Source organism: Osmerus mordax, chromosome 17 (assembly GCF_038355195.1).
Source record: "Osmerus mordax isolate fOsmMor3 chromosome 17, fOsmMor3.pri, whole genome shotgun sequence".
Lineage (NCBI taxonomy): Eukaryota > Metazoa > Chordata > Actinopteri > Osmeriformes > Osmeridae > Osmerus > Osmerus mordax.
This window is the reverse complement of record NC_090066.1, coordinates 2305039-2325791: the sequence shown is the minus strand read 5'-3', so window position 1 is coordinate 2325791 and position 20753 is coordinate 2305039. Positions and strand designations below refer to the sequence as shown.

Below are 20753 nucleotides of genomic sequence, written 5' to 3'. Positions count from 1 at the left end.
TAGCCTGTGTTCTGCTCCTCTCTCTCACCAACCGTCTCTGGAGGAGGGGATCCCTCTCTGAATTGCTCCTCCCAAGGTTTCTTCCTTTTTTTTCTCCTGTTGAGAGTTTTTTGGGAGTTTTTCCATTGTCTTCCTTGAGGGTTTAGGTTGGTTGAGGGGCAGTTCTATGGGCGTATGTGAAGCCCTCTGTGACATGCTTGCGTGTAAAAAGGGCTATACAAATAAATTTGATTTGAATAATAGCTCTATTGCGGTGTGCGCAGTAACTTGCCACAGAAAGTGAAAGAAAAGATTAGCATTTGAATGGGGAGGATTCGTTTCCTCTTACCAAAAGCCGCAAAACGGAAATAGCTTTGCAATGGTTATGGTACACATAACTTTGCTATATTTTTGGCAAAACATAACCTGATACTTGGGTTAAAGGCTACTTGAACCAGCAGTGCCTCAGACGTTTGCAGACGGGCCGGACAGATATGTGTCCTGCGCTCTTCTTCATCGTGGTCTGTTTATTCGTACCCTGCCCAAGCGAAGGTAGGTAAATACAATTCACTCTATTTAAATGTCCCTCGGTGGTGTTTTCCCAAACTGTTTCTTGGATATTGGGCGTATGTGAAGCCCTCTGTGACATTGCTTGCTTTTTTTATTTGATGTAGTAGCCAGGAGTTAATGTTAGAGAGTGCGTAGGCTACTTATGTAGCGTAGTTGATCAAACTGAACACCTTCCATCAATATGCTCACTCACGCGCTTTAGTAGGGTGATTTGGTTATTTTTTTTGCATGCATTTTCTCATCGGAGCTTCTTGATTAACTAGTGCCCTGACCCTTTCTGTAACACCACCATTCACGTTTTGTGATTTCAGTCACACAACATCCATACTAAATCTAGAGTCAAAGTTATGTGGACTAGACATTGTCATAGCAGGGAAGAAAAACGCTCTGGAGTTTAGGTGTCCCACATTACCCAATATCCCAGATTACCCGAATTCACCCTAATGACGCGCTGTAGTAAAATCTATCAGATCAATTATAATCTCCGTACGCCTGCGTCTAGTCCATTCATTGTATATAGCGGGACAAGTTATCCCTTACTTCTTAGCGTGAGAAATGGGAGTCAGGTGGCTGAGCGGTGAGGGAATCGGGCTAGTAATCCGAAGGTTGCCAGTTCGATTCCCGGTCATGCCAACTGATGTTGTGTCCTTGGGCAAGGCACTTCACCCTACTTGCCTCAGGGGAATGTCCCTGTACTTACTGTAAGTCGCTCTGGATAAGAGCGTCTGCTAAATGACTAAATGTAAATGTAAATGTAAATGGTTGAAATGCATGTCAAATACAAGATGTGGCGTGAGAAATGCCTGAAATGCGTAAGACTCACGGCAAATTCCCTGAATATTACTGACCACCGTAGAGATCTTACTACAGCGCGAGAGAGAAGTCCTGTTGTGTGTTCCTCACAAGTAGACTACCTTAGACCAATATGGCCAACAAAGTGGGTTTTCTTTTACACCCGACGTGAATTCATACGTAAAAGTGAAACGTGTAGATTACAGTATGATCACAGACAGGTGATATTGTGATCTGATATCGTTTCTTTCCGCATTGGTGTTAGGCGGTGAAGACTTCTGCAAACAGCCACCGAAGAAGAATCATACCAAGCCTTTGCGGACAGACTGCTTGGCTGACGGAAAGGAACTTTGCAGGGTGAACGGTACTCTTCGATACGACTGTGAAGAGGGCTACGTGAGGAAAGCGGGAACATCTGGACTCATCAAATGCAAACTAGTTGACCAGAAGTTGGTATGGGAAGAAGCCAAGTCCAGCATCCAGTGCATATGTAAAGGCACTAGATATGCCATCTGTCCAGCAGGTGAGACAAAAATAATTACAGAACTATTTCTTTGAAATAAGGTGGGGAAAAAAGATAAACATTCGACATCGAACTAAAAGCAGACTAAAAGCAAAAACTATTGCTTAGCATACACAGGCTGAGTAAACCGTCTTGAACTGATGAGGCGGATGGGAGGCAGATGGCTGAGCGGTGAGGGGGCTATAATTTTTTATTTTGGCCACAGAGTATTTAGTAAACCTAATTTCCTGTCACATAGTATCTCAACAGCAGCTGGTTTTAAAAGATCTCTGATATTAAGGATAAGAGGGTTATTTGGAAATGGGGGATTTTTTGTAAAGTATGACACACTAGCTGGTCGATTAGCTCATGACCTCAGCTAAAAAAAAAAACAGATCTGGATTTCACCGCAAGAACTATCTTCAGACATGATTATGTGAAAGAAAGAATTATTGATGGCAGAGGAAAAACTAAGATTGTCAATAAAAATGTTTGATCAGATGTTTCATTAGTGTGAGCTTGTATCAAATATCGTTTCAATAGGGTATTTCCTTCTATGGCTTCTATGGTTGAGTTTACATTTACATTTAGTCATTTAGCAGACGCTCTTATCCAGAGCGACTTACAGTAAGTACAGGGACATTACCCCGAGGCAAGTAGGGTGAAGTGCCTTGCCCAAGGACACAACGTCAGTTGGCATGACCGGGAATCGAACTGGCAAAGTGTTTCTGAGTGTTGAGTGTTAATCAACTGGTCTAACCTAGTCATACTGCTTCAAAGGGATGTTTGTAACTCGTCATGGCAAGCTACTGTCTACAGCGAGAGGCCTCAGGTCATACGTGCACAGACATTTGGAGGGGCTATTGCTCTAACATGAGAAAATCCCCGCCCCTCGCCGCAGTCACTTTCTTTCTCATATGGCGCTGCATGAAGTCGAACACACCTAACATCTCCATTACTTCAAAAAGTCACATGAAAGTGGAAGGGTTCTCCTTCCTTCACTCGCAATGCACCGGCGTGAAAGTGCAAAAAATATAATGTGACATTGTAATGTGACACTAGGTGTTTTGTCTGTTAATTCAGTGTTCTGCCATTCAGTGTTCTGCCAAGATTTCCGGGGTTCTCTAACTAGAGAAGTACTTCTAAACATCAGGACTACAACCCCTGTGGATTTATTTCCCACTTTTCTGCTTCCAGCGGCGGAATTAGTGGGAATTATAGTCAAAGCCACCCTCGGCTTTGTCCTAGCAGCGAAGCGCCGTAGGAGAGGCAAACGAGCCGGTGCTCTGGTGCGACTCCGTCGGCGTGGGGCACGCACAGCGTTACCGGGGATATTTCTCTCCAACGTGCGTTCACTGAGCAACAAACTGGATGAACTTCAGCTACTGGTGTGGAAAAACAGAGACTTTCATTCATCTTCCGTTTTGTGCTTTACGGAGACATGGCTGAGTGAACTGATCCCAGACTCTGCGCTACAGCTAGCAGGTTTCAAACTGCTGAGAGCGGATCGTAACCCTGTGCTCTCTGGCAAAACGAAAGGCGGTGGTATTTGTTTTTACATTAACAGTGGCTGGTGTGAAGATGTGACAGTGATTCTGCAGCAATGTTCTCCTGATCTGGAATCATTTTTTATTAACTGTAGATCTTTTTACTCGCCACGAGAGTTTGCATCATTCATTCTGGTTGGCGTCTACATGCCTCCGCAGGCTAGCGTTAACGAGGCTCAACGTGTGCTCGCCAGCCAGATACTGAGTGTGGAGCATGAAATCCGGATTCCTTGGTTATTGTGCTAGGCGACTTTAACAAAGGCAATCTCACTCAAGAACTCCCAAAATATAGACAATTCATCAAATGCCCTACCAGAGAAGGAAACACCCTGGATCACTGCTACTCTACAATCAGCAAAGCATACCATGCGGTCCCCCGAGCAGCACTGGGTCACTCTGACCACGCCATGGTCCACCTGATTCCTGCATACAGGCAGAAGCTAAAGCGCTGTAAGCCTGCTGTGAGGACATCAAAACAGTGGACCAGTGAAGCTATGGAGGATCTGCGGGCGTGCTTGGACTGCACTGACTGGGACATGTTCACGACTGCTACCAATAGTCTGGATGAGCTCACAGAGGCTGTGACATCATACATCAGCTTCTGTGAGGACTGCTGTATACCAACACGCACCAGGGTAAGCTACAACAACGACAAACCCTGGTTTACAGCTAAACTCACAAGGTTGAGGTCAGAGAAAGAGGCCGCGTTTAGGAGTGGGGACAAAGACAGTTTCAAGGAGTCGAAGAACAGGTTTAGCAAGGCGGTGAGGGAGGCTAAACGACTGTACTCAGAGAGGCTAAAACACCAATTCTCTGCAAACGACTCTGCTTCTGTCTGGAGAGGGCTCAGGCAAATTACCAACTACAAGCCCAGAGCCCCCCACTCCACTAACGACTCCCGCCTGGCCAACGACCTGAATGAGTTCTACTGCAGATTTGAAAGACAATTGGACAGTCTTGAACTACCCCTTCCCACCCAGGAGGCCTCCCACCTCCCCCCCTCTACAGTGACGACTCTCTCCATTCAGGAGGGTGAAGTTAACAGACTTTTCAAGAGGCAGAACCCCCGCAAAGCAGCTGGGCCGGACTCTGTCTCTCCAGCCACCCTCAAGCACTGCGCTGACCAGCTGTCTCCGGTGTTTACCCACATCTTTAACACCTCCCTTGAGACATGCCATGTGCCAGCCTGTCTCAAGTCCTCCACCATCATCCCTGTGCCCAAAAAGCCAAGGCCAACAGGACATAATGACTACAGACCCGTCGCCCTGACCTCTGTGGTAATGAAGTCTTTTGAGCGCCTGGTGCTGGCACACCTTAAATCCATCACTGACCCTCTACTGGACCCCCTGCAGTTTGCCTACAGAGCCAACAGGTCTGTGGACGATGCAGTTAACATGGCCCTCCACTTCACCCTACAGCACCTGGACTCCCCAGCATCCTATGCCAGGATCCTGTTTGTGGACTTCAGCTCTGCCTTCAATACCATCATCCCCGCCCTGCTTCAGGACAAGCTCTCCCAGCTGAACGTGCCTGATTCCACCTGCAGGTGGATCACAGACTTCCTGTCTGACAGGAAGCAGTGCGTTAAGCTGGGAACACAAGTCTCTGACTCCCGGTCCATCAGCACCGGATCACCTCAGGGCTGCGTCCTTTCTCCTCTGCTCTTCTCCCTGTACACCAACAGTTGCACCTCCAGTCATCCGTCCGTCAAACTCCTGAAGTTTGCGGACGACACCACCCTTATTGGGCTCATCTCTGGTGGAGACGAGTCTGCGCCAACCTGGTGACCTGGTGCAGCCAGAACAACTTAGAGCTCAATGCTCTTAAGACAGTGGAGATGGTTGTGGACTTCAGGAGGAACACAGCCCCACTCACCCCCATCACCCTGTGTGACTCCCCAGTCAACACTGTGGAGTCCTTCCGCTTCCTGGGCACTATCCTCTCCCAGGACCTCAAGTGGGAACTGAACATCAGCTCCCTCATCAAGAAAGCACAACAGAGGATGTACTTCCTTCGGCAGCTGAAGAAGTTCAACCTGCCAAAGACAATGATGGTGCACTTCTACTCAGCCATCATTGAGTCCATCCTCACCTCCTCCATCACCGTCTGGTACGCTGCTGCCACTGCCAAGGACAAGAGCAGACTGCAGCGTATCATCCGTACTGCTGAGAAGGTGATTGGCTGCAATCTGCCTACCCTCGAGGACCTGCACACCTCGAGGACCCTGAGGCGAGCGAGGAAGATTGTGGCCGACTCCTCCCACCCTGGACACTCCCTGTTTCAGTCACTCCCCTCCGGCAGAAGGCTGCGGTCTATCAGGACCAATACCTCACGCCACAAAAACAGTTTCTTCCCCTCTGCTGTTGGCCTCTTCAACAAGGCCAAGGGACCACACTGACTCAAATGACTTATTGCTTAAAACACTCTGCTTTTGCACTGCACCACAACATGGTATCTTGTACATTTGTATTTTTTGTAATATTTGTATTTTTATATTGTAATTTACGGCAACTTATATTTATTCCACTTAGTACTGCTAGTCTATGTACCCTTAGTATAGTTAGTCCACATATTTAAATTTTAGGTATATGTTTATTGTATGCACCTTCCTGCCAAAGCAAATTCCTTGTCTGTGCAAACTTTCATGGCGAATAAATCCCTTTCTGATTCTGATTCTGATTCTAGGTGCGTTCCACATGAACTGACTTCATGCAGCACCGCAGCCGGCTGCAGGCGGCTGCCTTGAATCTGAGAATGCCATTGGCTGCTTCAAGTCAGCCGGGCTGCAGGCGGCTGCAGGCGACGCCGGCGCTGCATGAAGTCGAACTCACCTAATGTCATGTGACACGGTCTGCCTGTCCACGCTGACGTAATATAGTGGCCAAATAAATGAACACAGAACTGGATGATATCGCAATTTAATTGTATTTAACTTTACTAATGATGGGCTTATCGTATTGATGCAGCCACAAAAAATCATTAGCCAATCAGGGCAAACGGGTTGTTGCCCGGGCAACTATAGCCCGTAAATGTGCACGTCCCTGAGCCGTGTAAAGATCACCAAGTGAGCTGTTGACCTTGGAAAGAGAGATGTGTAGTTCAAGACGGTTTACTCAGCCTATGTTTGTAAAATTCTTTTTGATCAAGTCATGATCACAAACCAGCTTCTTCTGCTGTCTAGTTTTTTTTCTCACTGGTAAGATGAGTAGACAACCTCATCTCCATTTTCACCCTGGCACTCACTGCCTTACTGTTTACTTCATGTGATAAATGATGCATGATGCGTGGGAATAACTTTCCCCGATGATGCATGATGCGTGGGAATAACTTTCCCCAGATATGCTAATGGTCCAAGACAAACATAGATGCAGTTGTAGAGCAGAGTTCACAGAGAGAGAGAGGGAGAGAGAGAGAGAGAGAGAGAGAGAAGGAGGTGTGTGTGTATGTATGTGTGTGTGCGTGTGGAGGGGGGTAAACATGAGTATTTCCTACCTGTCAGACAAAAGTCAGACAAATATTCCTTCCCAAGAGTGCCTTGTTTGGTAGTTGAGGTAGTTATTCTGAGGCTAGAGGATCTTTATTCATCTGAATGGACACACGGATCAGAGGTACTTTACTGACTGCCCACCCTCCTGCTACCTTTACAGATTCAACTCAGACTCCCACAATGCCCCCTTCTGAGTGTCCAGAAAGAAAAAAGCCTAAATCAACGGAGGGTATGTATGTCCAAACCTACTGGAGGTTTTCTAACTGACCTCATGCACTCTATTTTGCTTGCTTGCCAGACTCCATGCAGTAGTGATACATCAAACATGAAAACCATATCCACCTTGCGGGATAGATTAAGTCAAATCAAGTGCACTTAACCCTTGTGTTATCTTCGGGTCAATGTGCCCCATCAGTCATTGTGACCCACCGTCGTATTGCGCCAAATTTACTGCATACAAAAATAAAGTGAAGCATTTTCTTTTAACTGTCGGGCTGTCTCAGACCCCCCACATTGCAAAGGTTAAAAGAAAATTGTTTGTATTTGTTTTTGTATTGGGTAAAATTGGGTAAACACAACGATGGTTCGTTATGAACCTTTGGGTCATGTGACCCGAAGGCAGCACAAGGGTTAAAGATATGTTTTATATCCTGTTAAACAGTACAGCAATATAGTGTTAAACCCTCAGTTGAGTTTGAATTTTGCCCCTTTCAGGGTCCAGATTGGCACCTGATGCTTCTCCATCCTCCCAGACAACTCCAACTCCCACAATGCATCTCTCAGAGCCCACAATCACTATGAAAGCGAGTCCCCAGACATTTCCCACCATGCCTTCTTCAGAGGCCACATTGGCACCTGAAACTGGTCCACCTTCCCTGACAACTTCAGTGGCCACAGAGACAGTGAGGGCAGAGGCAACACCTGCCAAGTTACCCAGACACACTCTAGCTCAGACACAGGGTAGGTACCGCTTCTCATAAAACATCTAATCTCCTGTCTGGAGATGGTGGCTGAGCCGTTAGGGAATCGGGCTAGTAATCTGAAGGTGGCCGGTTCGATTCCTGGCCGTGCCAAATGACGTTGTGTCCTTGGGCAAGGCACTTCACCCGATTTGCCTCGGGGGGAATGTCCCTGTACTTACTGTAAGTTGCTCTGGATAAGAGCGTCTGCTAAATGACTAAATGTAAAATGTAAATGTCTCATCGCGTCTCAAAACACTCCCCTTCCACCATGTTTCCCCTTCCTCCGCTCTGGCCTTGCCTGTCATTCAGTTCGCTCACGAGGGAGAAGGTTTCCGTCGGTCTAACTTCCGTTCTGCCTGTTTCTCTGTAAGTTGGGAGGTTGTAGACAAGGGGCTTATAGTGACCTCTATCCCTTCCTGCAGCCCCGACGGCGGAGTCGGAACCCCCAGACTGTTCAGAAGGTTGTGACGCCACGCAAGCGCCGGGAGAGACCCCCAGTCCAGAGTCAGGCACCGTTATCACCCCAGCTAGGATTCTCTCCACCGAAAAAAAGATCACCATTGGTGAGGATGAGTACCTTGATTGAAAAGCATTGCACATGGTCTGGCTTTCTCCATTTAACGTTTGAGACAACAAAACAGTTGTTAAAAAAGGTATATTTTATATGACAAGTTTGAAAAGTCTAACATTCTTGCATTTTTTTTTCCGAAAAGGCTCTGTTCCAACTCAGTGTGAGTGGTTAGGTGTCTGGTCTGCTGTTCGAACAAGCCTCCAAACCCCCACATCTTCACTTTCTCTTTCCTGTCAGTCTTCTCAGTGTTTCTCCAGTATCTGCTTTCACTCACTTTGAGTCATGTAGCTAGTAATACTACTCATTGTGATTCACCAACCCCTCTCTGACACAGGGATGAAACATCCATTTATGAAACTAGTCAATCTCTCGACACAAATATGATGACTGCTAGGATTATCTTCTAGGAAACAAAGTCCTGTCACGCTTTGCGGTTATTGCGAGACTCTGCTCACCACCTTCAACTCAGTTCTACTGATGTTCAGGTGGCCTAAAGTTATAAGATAAACTGTTTAATCTGTTATCTCTGTGTGTAGCAGGTGCAGCTGGAGGGCTTTTCATAATAATAGTGGTTTCCGTCGGCATTGGAATCCATCTGAACCACAACCGAGGGTAAGATGTTGAAAAGATGTAAGATGTTGAAAACATGAAGCATACATTGTGAAAAGCAAATAAGTGCCAATAAGAAGAAACATAAGAGCATGTAGTTAAACAAATTACAAATTCAAAAACATGAACATCAAAAGTGCGAGAGTATCTGTAGGAAAGCAAGCAACAGTAATATAATGTACAGGGAGTACAAGTAGTTAAATCATATTATAAGTGACATATTACTGGCATCATACTTGATTCCAACCTTTCTTTTAAAAAGCAGGTTTCCGATTTATAAATAAGTAAATTTAGAAAGTCATTTAACCGCTTTTATCCAGAGCGACTAATAGCAAGTACAGGGACATCTACCCAAGGCAAGTAGGGTACAGTGCCTTGCCCAAGGACACAACGTCATTTTTTTGGGGGAATGACATGGAATGACCGACACTATAAACCGACACTATAAACCGACACTATAAACCGACACTATAAACTATAAGGTGTCACCCGACACCTTATAGTTTAACTACAGAGGTAGTAAAACTGTACTTCAAATCTATGATACTCCCCCACTTAACATACTGCTTGACTAGTTGGGAGCAAGCTTGCTCTACAACATTAAAACCTATTCAGTCTTTCTACAAACAGGCTCTCAAAGTGCTTGACAGAAAGCCTAACAGCCATCATCACTGTTACATCCTCAGAAAGCATGAGCTCCTGAGTTGGGAAAATCTTGTGCAATACACCAACACGTCTTGTATTCAAGATCCTTCATGGCCTTGGTCCCCCTCCACTCAGCATTTTTGTTAAAGTTCAGGATGCAAAGTTTTGTATAAGTGAACAATACCTGTGATGCATGTGCTCCAGTAAAGTGATACATTTAATATTCAATGTTGTCGTCTATTTGAGTTAACAGCCGTGTAGCCTGCTGGCTAAAACCGGCACTTTTACTGAAACGTTGATTAATGTGCATTGTCCCTGTAAAAAAAGAAAAAAAAATGACCTCAGCTAAAAAAGTATTGTTCTCATCTCTTACACACGTTCTCATGTTCTCACGTTCTCCTGTTCCTTAGTGTCTACTCCAGGGCACGGCAGGAGGAACCAATGGGCATGGACCACAGAGGTGACACTCCAACCACGTCCACAACCCCACCCCAAGAACCGTAGCTCCTGGAAGAGGAGATGGAGGACTCTTCACACTTCACACCTCTTTGTGTGGTAGACTTGAAACTTTGGAACTAACTTTGTGAGGGGCATTGAAACAAACCGAATCTATATTTTTATATATATATATATATTTCTAAACAGAATAAACATTGAACATATTTTTCTTTTTAATGTGCCCACGTGCATGTAAAAGGCCACACACATTCTCACATCCTGAACTGTGGGAAATGACTTGCAGAACACTTCTGGGAACTTGACTGATGTCAGCTGGTGGTTTGTTGGTGCTCTGGCAGATGGGTCTGTTCCTTGTACAGAGTTGCGCCGTTGAGACATTCCATTAACCACCAAGTTGCCATATGTTTCTCTGGTTAGTTGTATCTATCCAATAGCATCCAGAGTAATTTGGATGTGCAAACTACCCTCGGAAATCAAAAAATAACGGAGACATTCTGCGCTGGCAGTGCCAGGATGAAGGAGACCGACTGTTCAACAGATGTCTTAAAAATAAATAACTGCTCAGGATATCTACTGCTTAGAAGTTTGGACAAAACAGTTTATTAAAAATGTTCAACAGTTTCTGTAGACAAGAGCCCAAAGAATTTACAAAACTAAATCAAAGAGACATGTTTATCCTGTTTGGGCTGTTCAACATTAAAAGCGTATTTCCGCTAACTCAGTCATTGGCAGTGCAATTCCCATGCAGCTGTTATGTCTTGTGTTCACCTTCTCAGCTGAGCATGGATAGGCACGTTTGTTGTGAACAGCGTTAATAATAAAGGTTAAGGTATAAAAACAATCTTAAAAAAAAAGAAAAAAAAAAGAGAAAGGTGTGTGTTTTAGAAGAGAGCGAGCAGCAAAGCGTAGTTGATGGGAAGATTCAGCCTCTCCTGCGTCTGAGGCAGAGCCTGCAGCTTCTCTGGGGGGGCCAGCAGGCAGGCGGTGGGGCCCAAACGCTGCCACACACAGCTCTCACACAGAGGACCCCCTGCATCCTCACTGTCCATCTACAGGGAGGGAGGGAGAGAGGGAGGGATGAACAGGGAGGGAGGGAGAGAGGCTGGGATGAACAGGGAGGGAGGGAGGGAGGGAGAGAGAGAGGGATGAACAGGGAAGGAGAGAGGGAGGGAGAGAGGGATGAACAGGGAAGGAGAGAGGGAAGGAGAGAGGGAGGGAGAGAGGGAGGGAGAGAGAGGGATGAACAGGGAGGGAGGGAGGGAGGGAGGGAGGGAGGGAGGGAGGGAGGGAGGGAGGGAGGGATGAACAGGGAGAGAGGGAGGGAGAGGCTGGGATGAACAGAGAGGGATGAACAGGGAGGGAGGGAGGGAGGGAGGGAGGGATGAACAGGGAGAGAGGGAGGGAGAGGCTGGGATGAACAGAGAGGGATGAACAGGGAGGGAGGGAGGGAGGGAGGGAGGGAGGGAGGGAGGGATGGAGGGATGAACAGGGAAGGAGAGAGGGAGGCTGGGATGAACAGGGAGGGAGAGAGAGAGAGAGAGAGAGAGAGAGAGAGAGAGAGAGGGGGAGGCTGGGATGGATGCTCAGGAAGATGGTGAGGGAGGAGGATGGAGGAAAGTTGTGGAGTTGAGGTGCTGCGTGTGCTGATGTCACTCACGTATTTGATGGGCAGCTTGCTCATGACGATGGTAGACTCTGGCATGACGCGGTTCTGACACTCTCGGACCAAACAAACGGGCCTGTCGTCACTGGTCAGGGTGCTGGTCATCTCTGACCTCAGGAAGTACTCCTGGGGAAAACAGATCAGGGCTTAAAGTATTCCGGCACCGTGCCGGATGTCTGGCGTGCGGACATGAGAAAAACAATATTTTCGAGTCAATTGGTTTTTCCCTACCAATCATATGAGAGGAACGCAGCTATAACTAACGTTACAAGCCTATCAGAAGCAGAGCAGGGCGGGTCCTAGCATCACAGTGTGAATGAGATCCATACGTCACGTTAGCGTTGTCGGTGACAGCATGGAGCGCAAATTCATGAAAGCTTGGGGGTGATGTCCTACCCACAGATAAATGACTCAAAAATAAATGGCGCTGGGCGTGGATAGAAGAAGGTAGAGACGGCGAGCCTTTTGGCAGTTGGTGCAAGAAACAGAGAGCCTGGTGCTTGTTTCGGCACGTTTTGCTCAAGGAAGCTACTATATGCCAGCAGCGGTAAGAAAGTGCATGCTTGTCATGTCATAGAGCCGCTGCCCATGCACTCAAACTTACCGTGACGTTGCCGGGAGCAACCGTTACAGCTGACACACCGTTGTCTATGACTGACCGTGTCTACATTTATTGCGGAACATGACTTGTCATTCACAATTTCTTAGCCACTGGTCACCCTGTGTAGGAAACTAGCAGAAGACTAAAAGGTGTTTCTCTCCAACTCTGACAGAGTCTCTGACTCATTAATATGAGTTCCCCTAGCCTGCCTTTGGTCCCCCAATGGTTAGAAATTTCGATAGGTGTAAACCAAGCCCTGGGTATTCTTCTCCGCCTTTGAGAAAATGAAATCTGAAACGCTCGGTTTTGAAAATGTTCCTATTGTGACGTCACAATAGGGAAGGGGGGGCAGCTCTCACCCCGGCCAGAGTGAGGATGTTGGAGATGTTCTTAGTGATGATCAGGTTCCTCTGAGCCCTGGTTACTGCCACGTACAGCAGGTTCCACTCATCATCCGGAATGTCACCTTTGGGGAGGAGAGGAGGAGGGGAGGAGAGGAGGAGAGGAGGGGAGAAGAGGACAGTAGAGGAGGAGGGGAGAAGAGGAGAGGAGGAGGGGAGGAGAGGGGGAGAGGAGAGGAGAGGAGGAGGGGAGGAGAGGAGGAGGGGAGAAGGGGAGGAGGGGAGGAGAGGGAAGAACAAACAGGCATAGTGCAGTGATTTATGGTGGGCTGACAGGACACACACTAAGACTAGGATCCGCAGACACACACCAAGACTAGGATAGGCACACACACCAAGACTAGGATAGGCATAGGCACACACACACACACACCAAGACTATGATAGGCACACACACACACACCAAGACTAGGATAGGCACACACACACACACACACCAAGACTAGGATAGGCACACACACACACACACACCAAGACTAGGATAGGCACACACACACACACCAAGACTATGATAGGCACACACACACACACACCAAGACTAGGATAGGCACACACACACACACCAAGACTAGAGTAGGCACACACACACACACACCAAGACTAGGATAGACACACACACACACACACACCAAGACTAGGATAGGCACACACACACCAAGACTAGGATAGGCACACACACACACACACCAAGACTAGGATAGGCACACACACACACACACCAAGACTAGGATAGGCACACACACACACACACCAAGACTAGGATAGGCACACACACACACACACACCAAGACTAGGATAGGCACACACACACACACACCAAGACTAGGATAGGCACACACACACCAAGACTAGGATAGGCACACACACACCAAGACTAGGATAGGCACACACACACACACACAATGATTAGGATAGGATCCGCAGACACACACCTGCTGAGAAGCGGATCCTCTGCAGGTTGTGACGGGCCACGGGGACTTTGGAGAAGTCATCAGTGACCACCACTGTGTCAAACTCCAGACCTTTGGACTTGTGGACCGTCCCCAGAATGAAATCTGGACGAGGAGAAATTATACATTTGTGTACAGAAAATATGTTGTTCGAAATATGTTGTGAGTCTGTGTGTGTCTGTGTGTCGTAGATAGAGTGAGAGAGGAAGGATTAGGTTGTGCTCGGAGCAGGATGTGATGCGTGAGTGGCGTACCTGCGTGCTGGTGGTCGTGTTCGGAGCAGGCTTTGATGCGGTTCACCAGCTCGGGGATGCGGTTGTTGTACTTCTCCACCACGGCCAGCTTGGTCTCCAGCTCGCGGTCCTGGGTCTTGGTGGCATAGTCCTTCAGGCCGGCGTAGCCCCCCAGACTCGCTGACTTGGAGAAGCTCCTGATGAAGCCGTCGCTGATGCCTGCTCAAGGGAGAGGAGGGAGGACAGGCCGTGAGAGAGAGGGGGGAGGAGGACAGGCCGTGAGAGAGAGGGGGGAGGGAGGAGGACAGGCCGTGAGAGAGAGGGGGGAGGAGGACAGGCCGTGAGAGAGAGGGGGGAGGGAGGAGGACAGGCCGTGAGAGAGAGGGGGGAGGAGGACAGGCCGTGAGAGAGAGGGGGGAGGGAGGAGGACAGGCCGTGAGAGAGAGGGGGGAGGGAGGAGGACAGGCCGTGAGAGAGAGGGGGGAGGGAGGAGGACAGGCCGTGAGAGAGAGGGGGGAGGAGGACAGGCTGTGAGAGAGAGGGGGGAGGAGGACAGGCCGTGAGAGAGAGGGGGGAGGGAGGAGGACAGGCCGTGAGAGAGAGGGGGGAGGGAGGAGGACAGGCCGTGAGAGAGAGGGGGGAGGAGGACAGGCTGTGAGAGAGAGGGGGGAGGAGGACAGGCCGTGAGAGAGAGGGGGGAGGGAGGAGGACAGGCCGTGAGAGAGAGGGGGGAGGAGGACAGGCCGTGAGAGAGAGGGGGGAGGAGGACAGGCCGTGAGAGAGAGGGGGGAGGAGGACGGGAATGAGAGGGAGGGAAGGAAAGAGAGGGGAGGAGGGAAGGGAAGGACTTACCTTTTGTGCGTTTTTGTTCTGGCTGCATCAGAAGCCAGATATCCATGATCTGTGCAAGGCCAAAGTTCTCAACCCCCTGGAGAGGTGAACACAAGTGATATACAACAAATCTGGGCGTGTGCACTGTACTGTATCTTGTTGTGTGTGTGTGTGTGTGTGTGTGTCTCACCCCTACGATGTGCAGTCTGCAGCGGGGGTTAGCGTCGGTCAGCCTCACAGCCTCGCTGAACACAGTCACGTTACAGCGCGACAAGATGGCCGTCTTCCCCCGAGCTCCACTCACACCTGACTGGACATTACTCACCACATCTGACGCCTCTCCCCTCACACTGCCTGTGTGCGCACACACACACACACACAAACCCCCACACAAACACACCCAGACATGCAGTCAAAAGTAATCAGGTGTAGCATTCCTTTGCCGCTGTCAGGAACAGGGTGTTCCCATGTGACTCACCTCCCTGCTGCCCTCCCACGAGGACCTTGCTGACATGCTTACACACCTGTAGGATGCTGGCACCAACATAAGCAATCTCAGCTCCAAACCGAAAGCTCTGCAGGAACAAGGAGCCATATCACAAACACTGGAATGTTAGTAGAGGTGTGTGTGTACCTGTGTGAGGTAGTACAGGTGTGTATGTGTACCTGTGTGAGGTAGTACAGGTGTGTATGTGTGCCCGTGTACCTGTGTAAGGTAGTACAGGGGTGTATGTGTGTGTGCACCTGTGTGAGGTAGTACAGGTGTGTATGTGCCCGTGTACCTGTGTGAGGTAGTGCAGGTGTGTGTGTACCTGTGTGAGGTAGTACAGGTGTGTGTGTACCTGTGTGAGGTAGTACAGGTGTGTGTGTGTACCTGTGTGAGGTAGTACAGGTGTGTGTGTGTACCTGTGTGAGGTAGTACAGGTGTGTGTGTGTACCTGTGTGAGGTAGTACAGGTGTGTGTGTGTGTACCTGTGTGAGGTAGTACAGGTGTGTGTGTGCCCGTGTACCTGTGTGAGGTAGTACAGGTGTGTGTGTGTACCTGTGTGAGGTAGTACAGGTGTGTGTGTGTACCTGTGTGAGGTAGTACAGGTGTGTGTGTGTACCTGTGTGAGGTAGTACAGGTGTGTGTGCTGGACGTGTTCCAGGGCGTTAACAGCTCCTCTGAAGGTGTAGATCTGCTGGTGAGGGTCTCCTACCAACACCTTTCCACAGCGCTGAAGCAGCATGATGTCCATGATGGCTAAAAGAGACACAAACAGACTAGTACCTGGGGTACAGGTGTGTTGTGGGTAATGTAGTGCTGTATCAGACGCACAGGAGTGAATTATGGTCTTATAGCACAGTGTAATCTTGGTAGGGGAAGAACAGGGATATTGTGGGTAGTGTAGTCTTGTACCTGGAGTGCAGTCTTGCGCCTCGTCTATGAGGATGACGTCATATTTGTCCAGACACGGTTGGCTGAGCTGCCAAAGCTTCAGATACCCTGGAGACGGATGGACCAATCAGACTACTGCCTTTCTAACACGTCCTTATCACGTCCAATGTAAACATGAAGACTCACTCACCATCATGGGTCATGTGATGCTTTTCGTTACCACCGTTTAGATCTACCATTTTGTCCCAGATGTTTTGAGCGTCCCTCACATACATCTGCAGAAGCACATCCACATTCATTCGACACATGCTTTCTTCAACACACATCACAGTTCAAACTGAACCTGTCTGGCCTATAAACCGGAGGCTCAATGTTGGTCTTTGACGGTGAGATGGAGGCTCTGAGATGGAGGTGCCATCTTGCTGACTCCTACACACCATTTTGGCCTCGTGGTCGATCTCCTGCTCCTGGCCCTGGTTGTTCTTGAACTTCCAGGGCACATGCTCAGGGGTGACGTGTGTGTCGGTCGAGGCCATGTAGGAGCTGAGTGTGAGAGTCACCACCTTGGCGTTGATGAACCCCCCGCGACCTTTAGGCAGCCACCAGGCCACAGAGAAGGGCCTCAAGCTGGGGAAAAGCTGCTTTCTCAACCGGTACCTGGGAGAGGAGAGACGAGTCTGATGGTGAGACTTGATGTCTGTGTGTGTGTGTGTGTGTGTCTGTATGTGTGTGTGTCTGTGTGTGTGTGTGTGTGTGTCTGTGTCCGTACACAAGAGATGTTTAGTACACGAGATGATAAAATTGCCATGAGTCAACTAATCGCATTGGATTTTACACTGGCAGATAAGAGTTGAACTGACTTTATGCCAACTGCTCCAAAGGCCATGGAGTGGACTGTCGTACAGTCCACGTTGCTGGGGAAACTGCGGCTAGCCTGTGAAGCCACCGACTTGTTGAAGGCCACATACAGGAAGCGGAGGAGAGGGCTCTGCTGGGTGTAGCGGACAAGCGTGGTGGTCTTCCCTGTGCCTGGAACACACACACACACACACACTTTGAGCGGTGTTTTTCCTATCCTAATGGGGCCCGACATTTCACTTAAATTCACAATGGAGTGTTATCTCTAACCACTAACCTTTAATAATTTGAACCCTAACTTTAAAACGAGAGCACCCTCTGGTGACAGCAGATGGATCTGATCAATTTCCGTGCAGATAAACAAACCAAATAATCAAAACACCCGTCTATTGAACATACTTCCATGTAGATGAACATGTAGAGTTTACGTTATCCCTCGGGCTGAACTGAGGGCGGGGCTCACCTGCGAAGGCCACAATCTTGACGACGTGGTGTGCCTGGATGTCGTGATTTAGGATCTGCTGCTGCTCCTGGGTCACCTGGACCGGAGCTCTCCTGACAAGACAGGCACGAGGAGATCAACACACTCATGCTTTTGCCAGATGAAACAATGTCACACAAGGTCTGTGCGGAAAGAGGAGGGGGAGAGAGAGAGAGAGAGGGAGAGAGAGAGCGAGAGAGGGAGGGAGGGAGAGGGAGGGAGAGAGAGAGCGAGGGAGGGAGAGGGAGAGAGAGAGCGAGGGAGGGAGAGAGCGAGAGAGGGAGGGAGGGAGAGGGAGAGAGAGAGGGAGGGAGGGAGAGGGAGAGAGAGAGCGAGGGAGGGAGAGAGAGAGAGGGAGGGAGGGAGAGGGAGAGCGAGGGAGGGAGAGAGAGGGAGGGAGGGAGGGAGAGGGAGAGCGAGGGAGGGAGAGCGTGTGACAAAACAAAACAGTTCTCCCCGACTGTGAGGACCAGTAGAGAAAGCCGTTAGATGTAATGAGAAAAGTGGCCTCACCCACTCTGACGGCTGCTGATCCTGGGTGGGGCGTTCTCCATCAGATGAAGCACATAGTAGATATTGTAGTACCGTCTGGAGGTGGAGATGGAGATGGAGGGAGGGGAAAGAAAAATGAAATGAGGAACAAAGAAAAGATGATAAACCGTTTCACCCTCCTCTTCTGCGGTCTTGCCAGTTCTGCTCCTCCTCCTCCCCTACCTGTTGCTGACGTTTATCTTCTCGTTCGTCATGGCGAGCAGCACGGTTGCCATGGCGCTGAGGTACTCCGAAATGTCGCTAAGCGACGGCAAGCAGGTCTTCAGACGAGCCACCAGGTCCAGAACATCCCCGACGTTGGGACACAGGACCAGGATCAGGGCCATGGCTGCCCATGGGTTAGGACCCTTCAACACACACACAACCCTTACTACATAGCCACAGGACAAGATGTGTAAGCGTGTGTGTGTGTGGTGCCTACCCCTTCGATGCCTTCTATGTCAGGGATCCTGTGTTTGAGACAGGCCTCTGCCTGAGGAAAGAGAGAGTGTGTCCTCACACTGTGTAACACCGCCTCAGGCCTCACCCGCTGGGTTGGCTTGTACTCCGCCATGAATCTGGAGCGCACACACACACACACACACACACACACACACAGGGTAGATGAGCGCATGAGCCTGAAAGCAGCTTTGGGTTGTCTACGTTCACCACAGGAGCCACCGGGCCGGGGAAGCCTCACTTGATCATGTTGATGACACTAAGGGGCGTCTCCTTGACGATGTTCTGTCTCCTCAGCAGAAGGCAGACCTCCTTCACTGCTTCCTTCTCTCTCATCTGGTAGCGGAAATACAGCTTCTTCCAGGGAACAAACTAGCCCCACGAGACACAGAGCGACACAGAGTCAGTTAAACCCTCAGAGAAGAGCAGCCTTCACTAGTCCTGGTGGCTGAAAAATCCCACAGCTTTCATTTCATTTTTGTATATGTATCGTTCTGTATCAGTATCGTTGTTTCTCTTTTCTCTTCAAAACTATCAGTCCAACTCACCATCTCCTCATGCCCCATTGTTTCCTCCATCCTTCACCCCTCTTCCTCCGCCTCCCACCCCTTCTCCCACGGCCCCTTCCTCCTCCTCCACCCCCCCCTCCCGGCTCCAGGTGCTCACCTCCCCCTCCTCCTCCACCCCCCCCCCTCCTGGCTCCAGGTGCTCACCTCCCCCTCCTCCTCCACCCCCCCCCCTCCCGGCTCCAGGTGTTCACCTCCCCCTCCTCCTCCACCCCCCCCTCCCGGCTCCAGGTGCTCACCAGTGCCTGAGTGACGATGCCCCTCCAGCGGCGACACACCAGGCTGACGTGACGGTAGAGGTCCTGGGCAGAGAGGAGGCTGAACACCAGCCTCAGCAGCTCCTCTGGGAGGTCCTCCACATGGCCCTGTGGCCGCACCAGCCTGGTGCTGGTCCCCAGCAGCCCGTAGTGAGCATCAGGAAGGGCCTCCACTCCCTCTTCCACCTCCTCCTTCACCCAGGCTAGGTCCTCCCCTGAAGTTTTGGCAGTAGCGCCACGCTCAAATTCATCATCATCCCCAAACATAGCCTCCGTCATCCCTTCCAGATAGTTCACCTCCTCCTCCTCCTCCTTCATGGGAGTGGAGAATATGTCAGCTAGCTCCTCTTTTGTGGGTGTGGAAAATTCATTCAAAGGCTCCTCCTTTATGGGCGTGGCTGCCGCCTCTTGCAATGTCGGGCCTCTTGTGAAGGGGAAAGCTCTGCTGAGTTCTGCGGTTGAGGACGAGCTTGGCTGGGCGGTTTTCTGAGGGCTGACCTTAACGACCCCAGTTACTGGGAAGAACTGGGTGATGCCTCTCTGGTACTTGTCAGTATCTCCATCTGAAGGGAGAAGGAAAAGTAAAATAAAAAATACATAATACACGTTACAGGAATACTGGCAATATGTTGTCAATCTGCCACCTGGATCTTGCACGTTACACAAATGACGTTTCTAAAACTAAGGCCAATTACCGAGTTTTTTTCTCTTTGTGGGTGTTCGGGGATACTTTGCAGGCGACCTGGGGTAGAGTCCCCGGTTGGGGTCGGAATTGCTGCGGTCAAAGGCATGGGGTTGGGTGAGGGCTTCGGTACCCTCTGGTGTCATACCGAGTTCGACACATTCCTCTGCATCCAAATGTCTCCGCTTTGCCTTCCCTGCAACAGCAAGAAAACGCTAGACTGCATCAGTTGACTTGGCTACAGGACCCCAAAAAGTTCGTCTTTCTTGCGCCCAATGATTTCTTGTGCACATCCCCTACCTTTAGCGGCTGACTCCATGGTGAAGGATTGTTTGATGTCTAGAATGTAAGGGGCATCATTTGTTTCTTACCTAAAGACATGGAAATAAATACAAACATAGTCAACTGCTGTTGGCTGGACGGTTTTGCCATGCCTCCCTCGACGCATACGGCTTTATTTCTGACAATACACTCACCCTGTCACACGTCTTCGACATTAACAGGCCTGTTTATTTTATGTCTAAACGTGAATGTTTACAACTTCTCTAGCTCGCTACTTCCCGGCTAGCATCTTCCGCAGACTAAAAAAACTTCATACGCGAGTTTGTTTTACGGCGGTTGGCATCCAGCTTCTTGGAGCATTACCGCCACCTTCTGCTCCGGAGTGTTGATCACACTAAACCGCTTCACGCAAGTTTTTAATGACTACTCTCCCTAGTTATTCAAGCGGAATGGAACT

At 49.4% G+C, this 20753-nt stretch overlaps 2 protein-coding genes across 5 annotated transcripts; one reads left to right on the top strand and one right to left on the bottom strand.

Moving 5' to 3' along the window:
- Nucleotides 1–452: 452 nt before the first annotated feature.
- il15ra (interleukin 15 receptor subunit alpha) lies at nt 453–10339 on the top strand. Of its 4 annotated transcripts, XM_067254119.1 has the most exons (7): nt 453–531; nt 1607–1864; nt 7038–7106; nt 8262–8402; nt 8553–8570; nt 8950–9022; nt 10075–10339. In XM_067254119.1, exons 1-7 carry the CDS (start codon nt 474–476, stop codon nt 10166–10168), a joined length of 711 nt encoding a protein of 236 aa, XP_067110220.1. In that variant the 5' UTR covers nt 453–473; the 3' UTR covers nt 10169–10339. The 4 variants fall into 4 exon arrangements, with proteins under 4 accessions (XP_067110220.1, XP_067110223.1, XP_067110222.1 ...); XM_067254122.1 differs by lacking the exon at nt 7038–7106; XM_067254121.1 differs by lacking the exon at nt 8553–8570.
- A 365-nt stretch (nt 10340–10704) lies between these two features.
- Nucleotides 10705–20605, bottom strand: fbxo18 (F-box DNA helicase 1). The gene is made up of 22 exons (XM_067254115.1): nt 20491–20605; nt 20315–20385; nt 20028–20210; nt 19315–19895; nt 18751–18881; nt 18493–18628; nt 18234–18418; nt 18033–18107; nt 17502–17593; nt 17041–17209; nt 16618–16837; nt 16371–16455; nt 16202–16288; nt 15909–16045; nt 15281–15377; nt 14993–15156; nt 14824–14899; nt 13993–14190; nt 13721–13843; nt 12747–12853; nt 11781–11912; nt 10705–11172 (listed from the first exon to the last, which is right to left on the bottom strand). The coding sequence occupies exons 2-22, from the start codon at nt 20331–20333 to the stop codon at nt 11005–11007; spliced, it is 3165 nt and encodes a 1054-aa protein (XP_067110216.1). The 5' UTR covers nt 20334–20385; nt 20491–20605; the 3' UTR covers nt 10705–11004.
- Nucleotides 20606–20753: the final 148 nt, after the last annotated feature.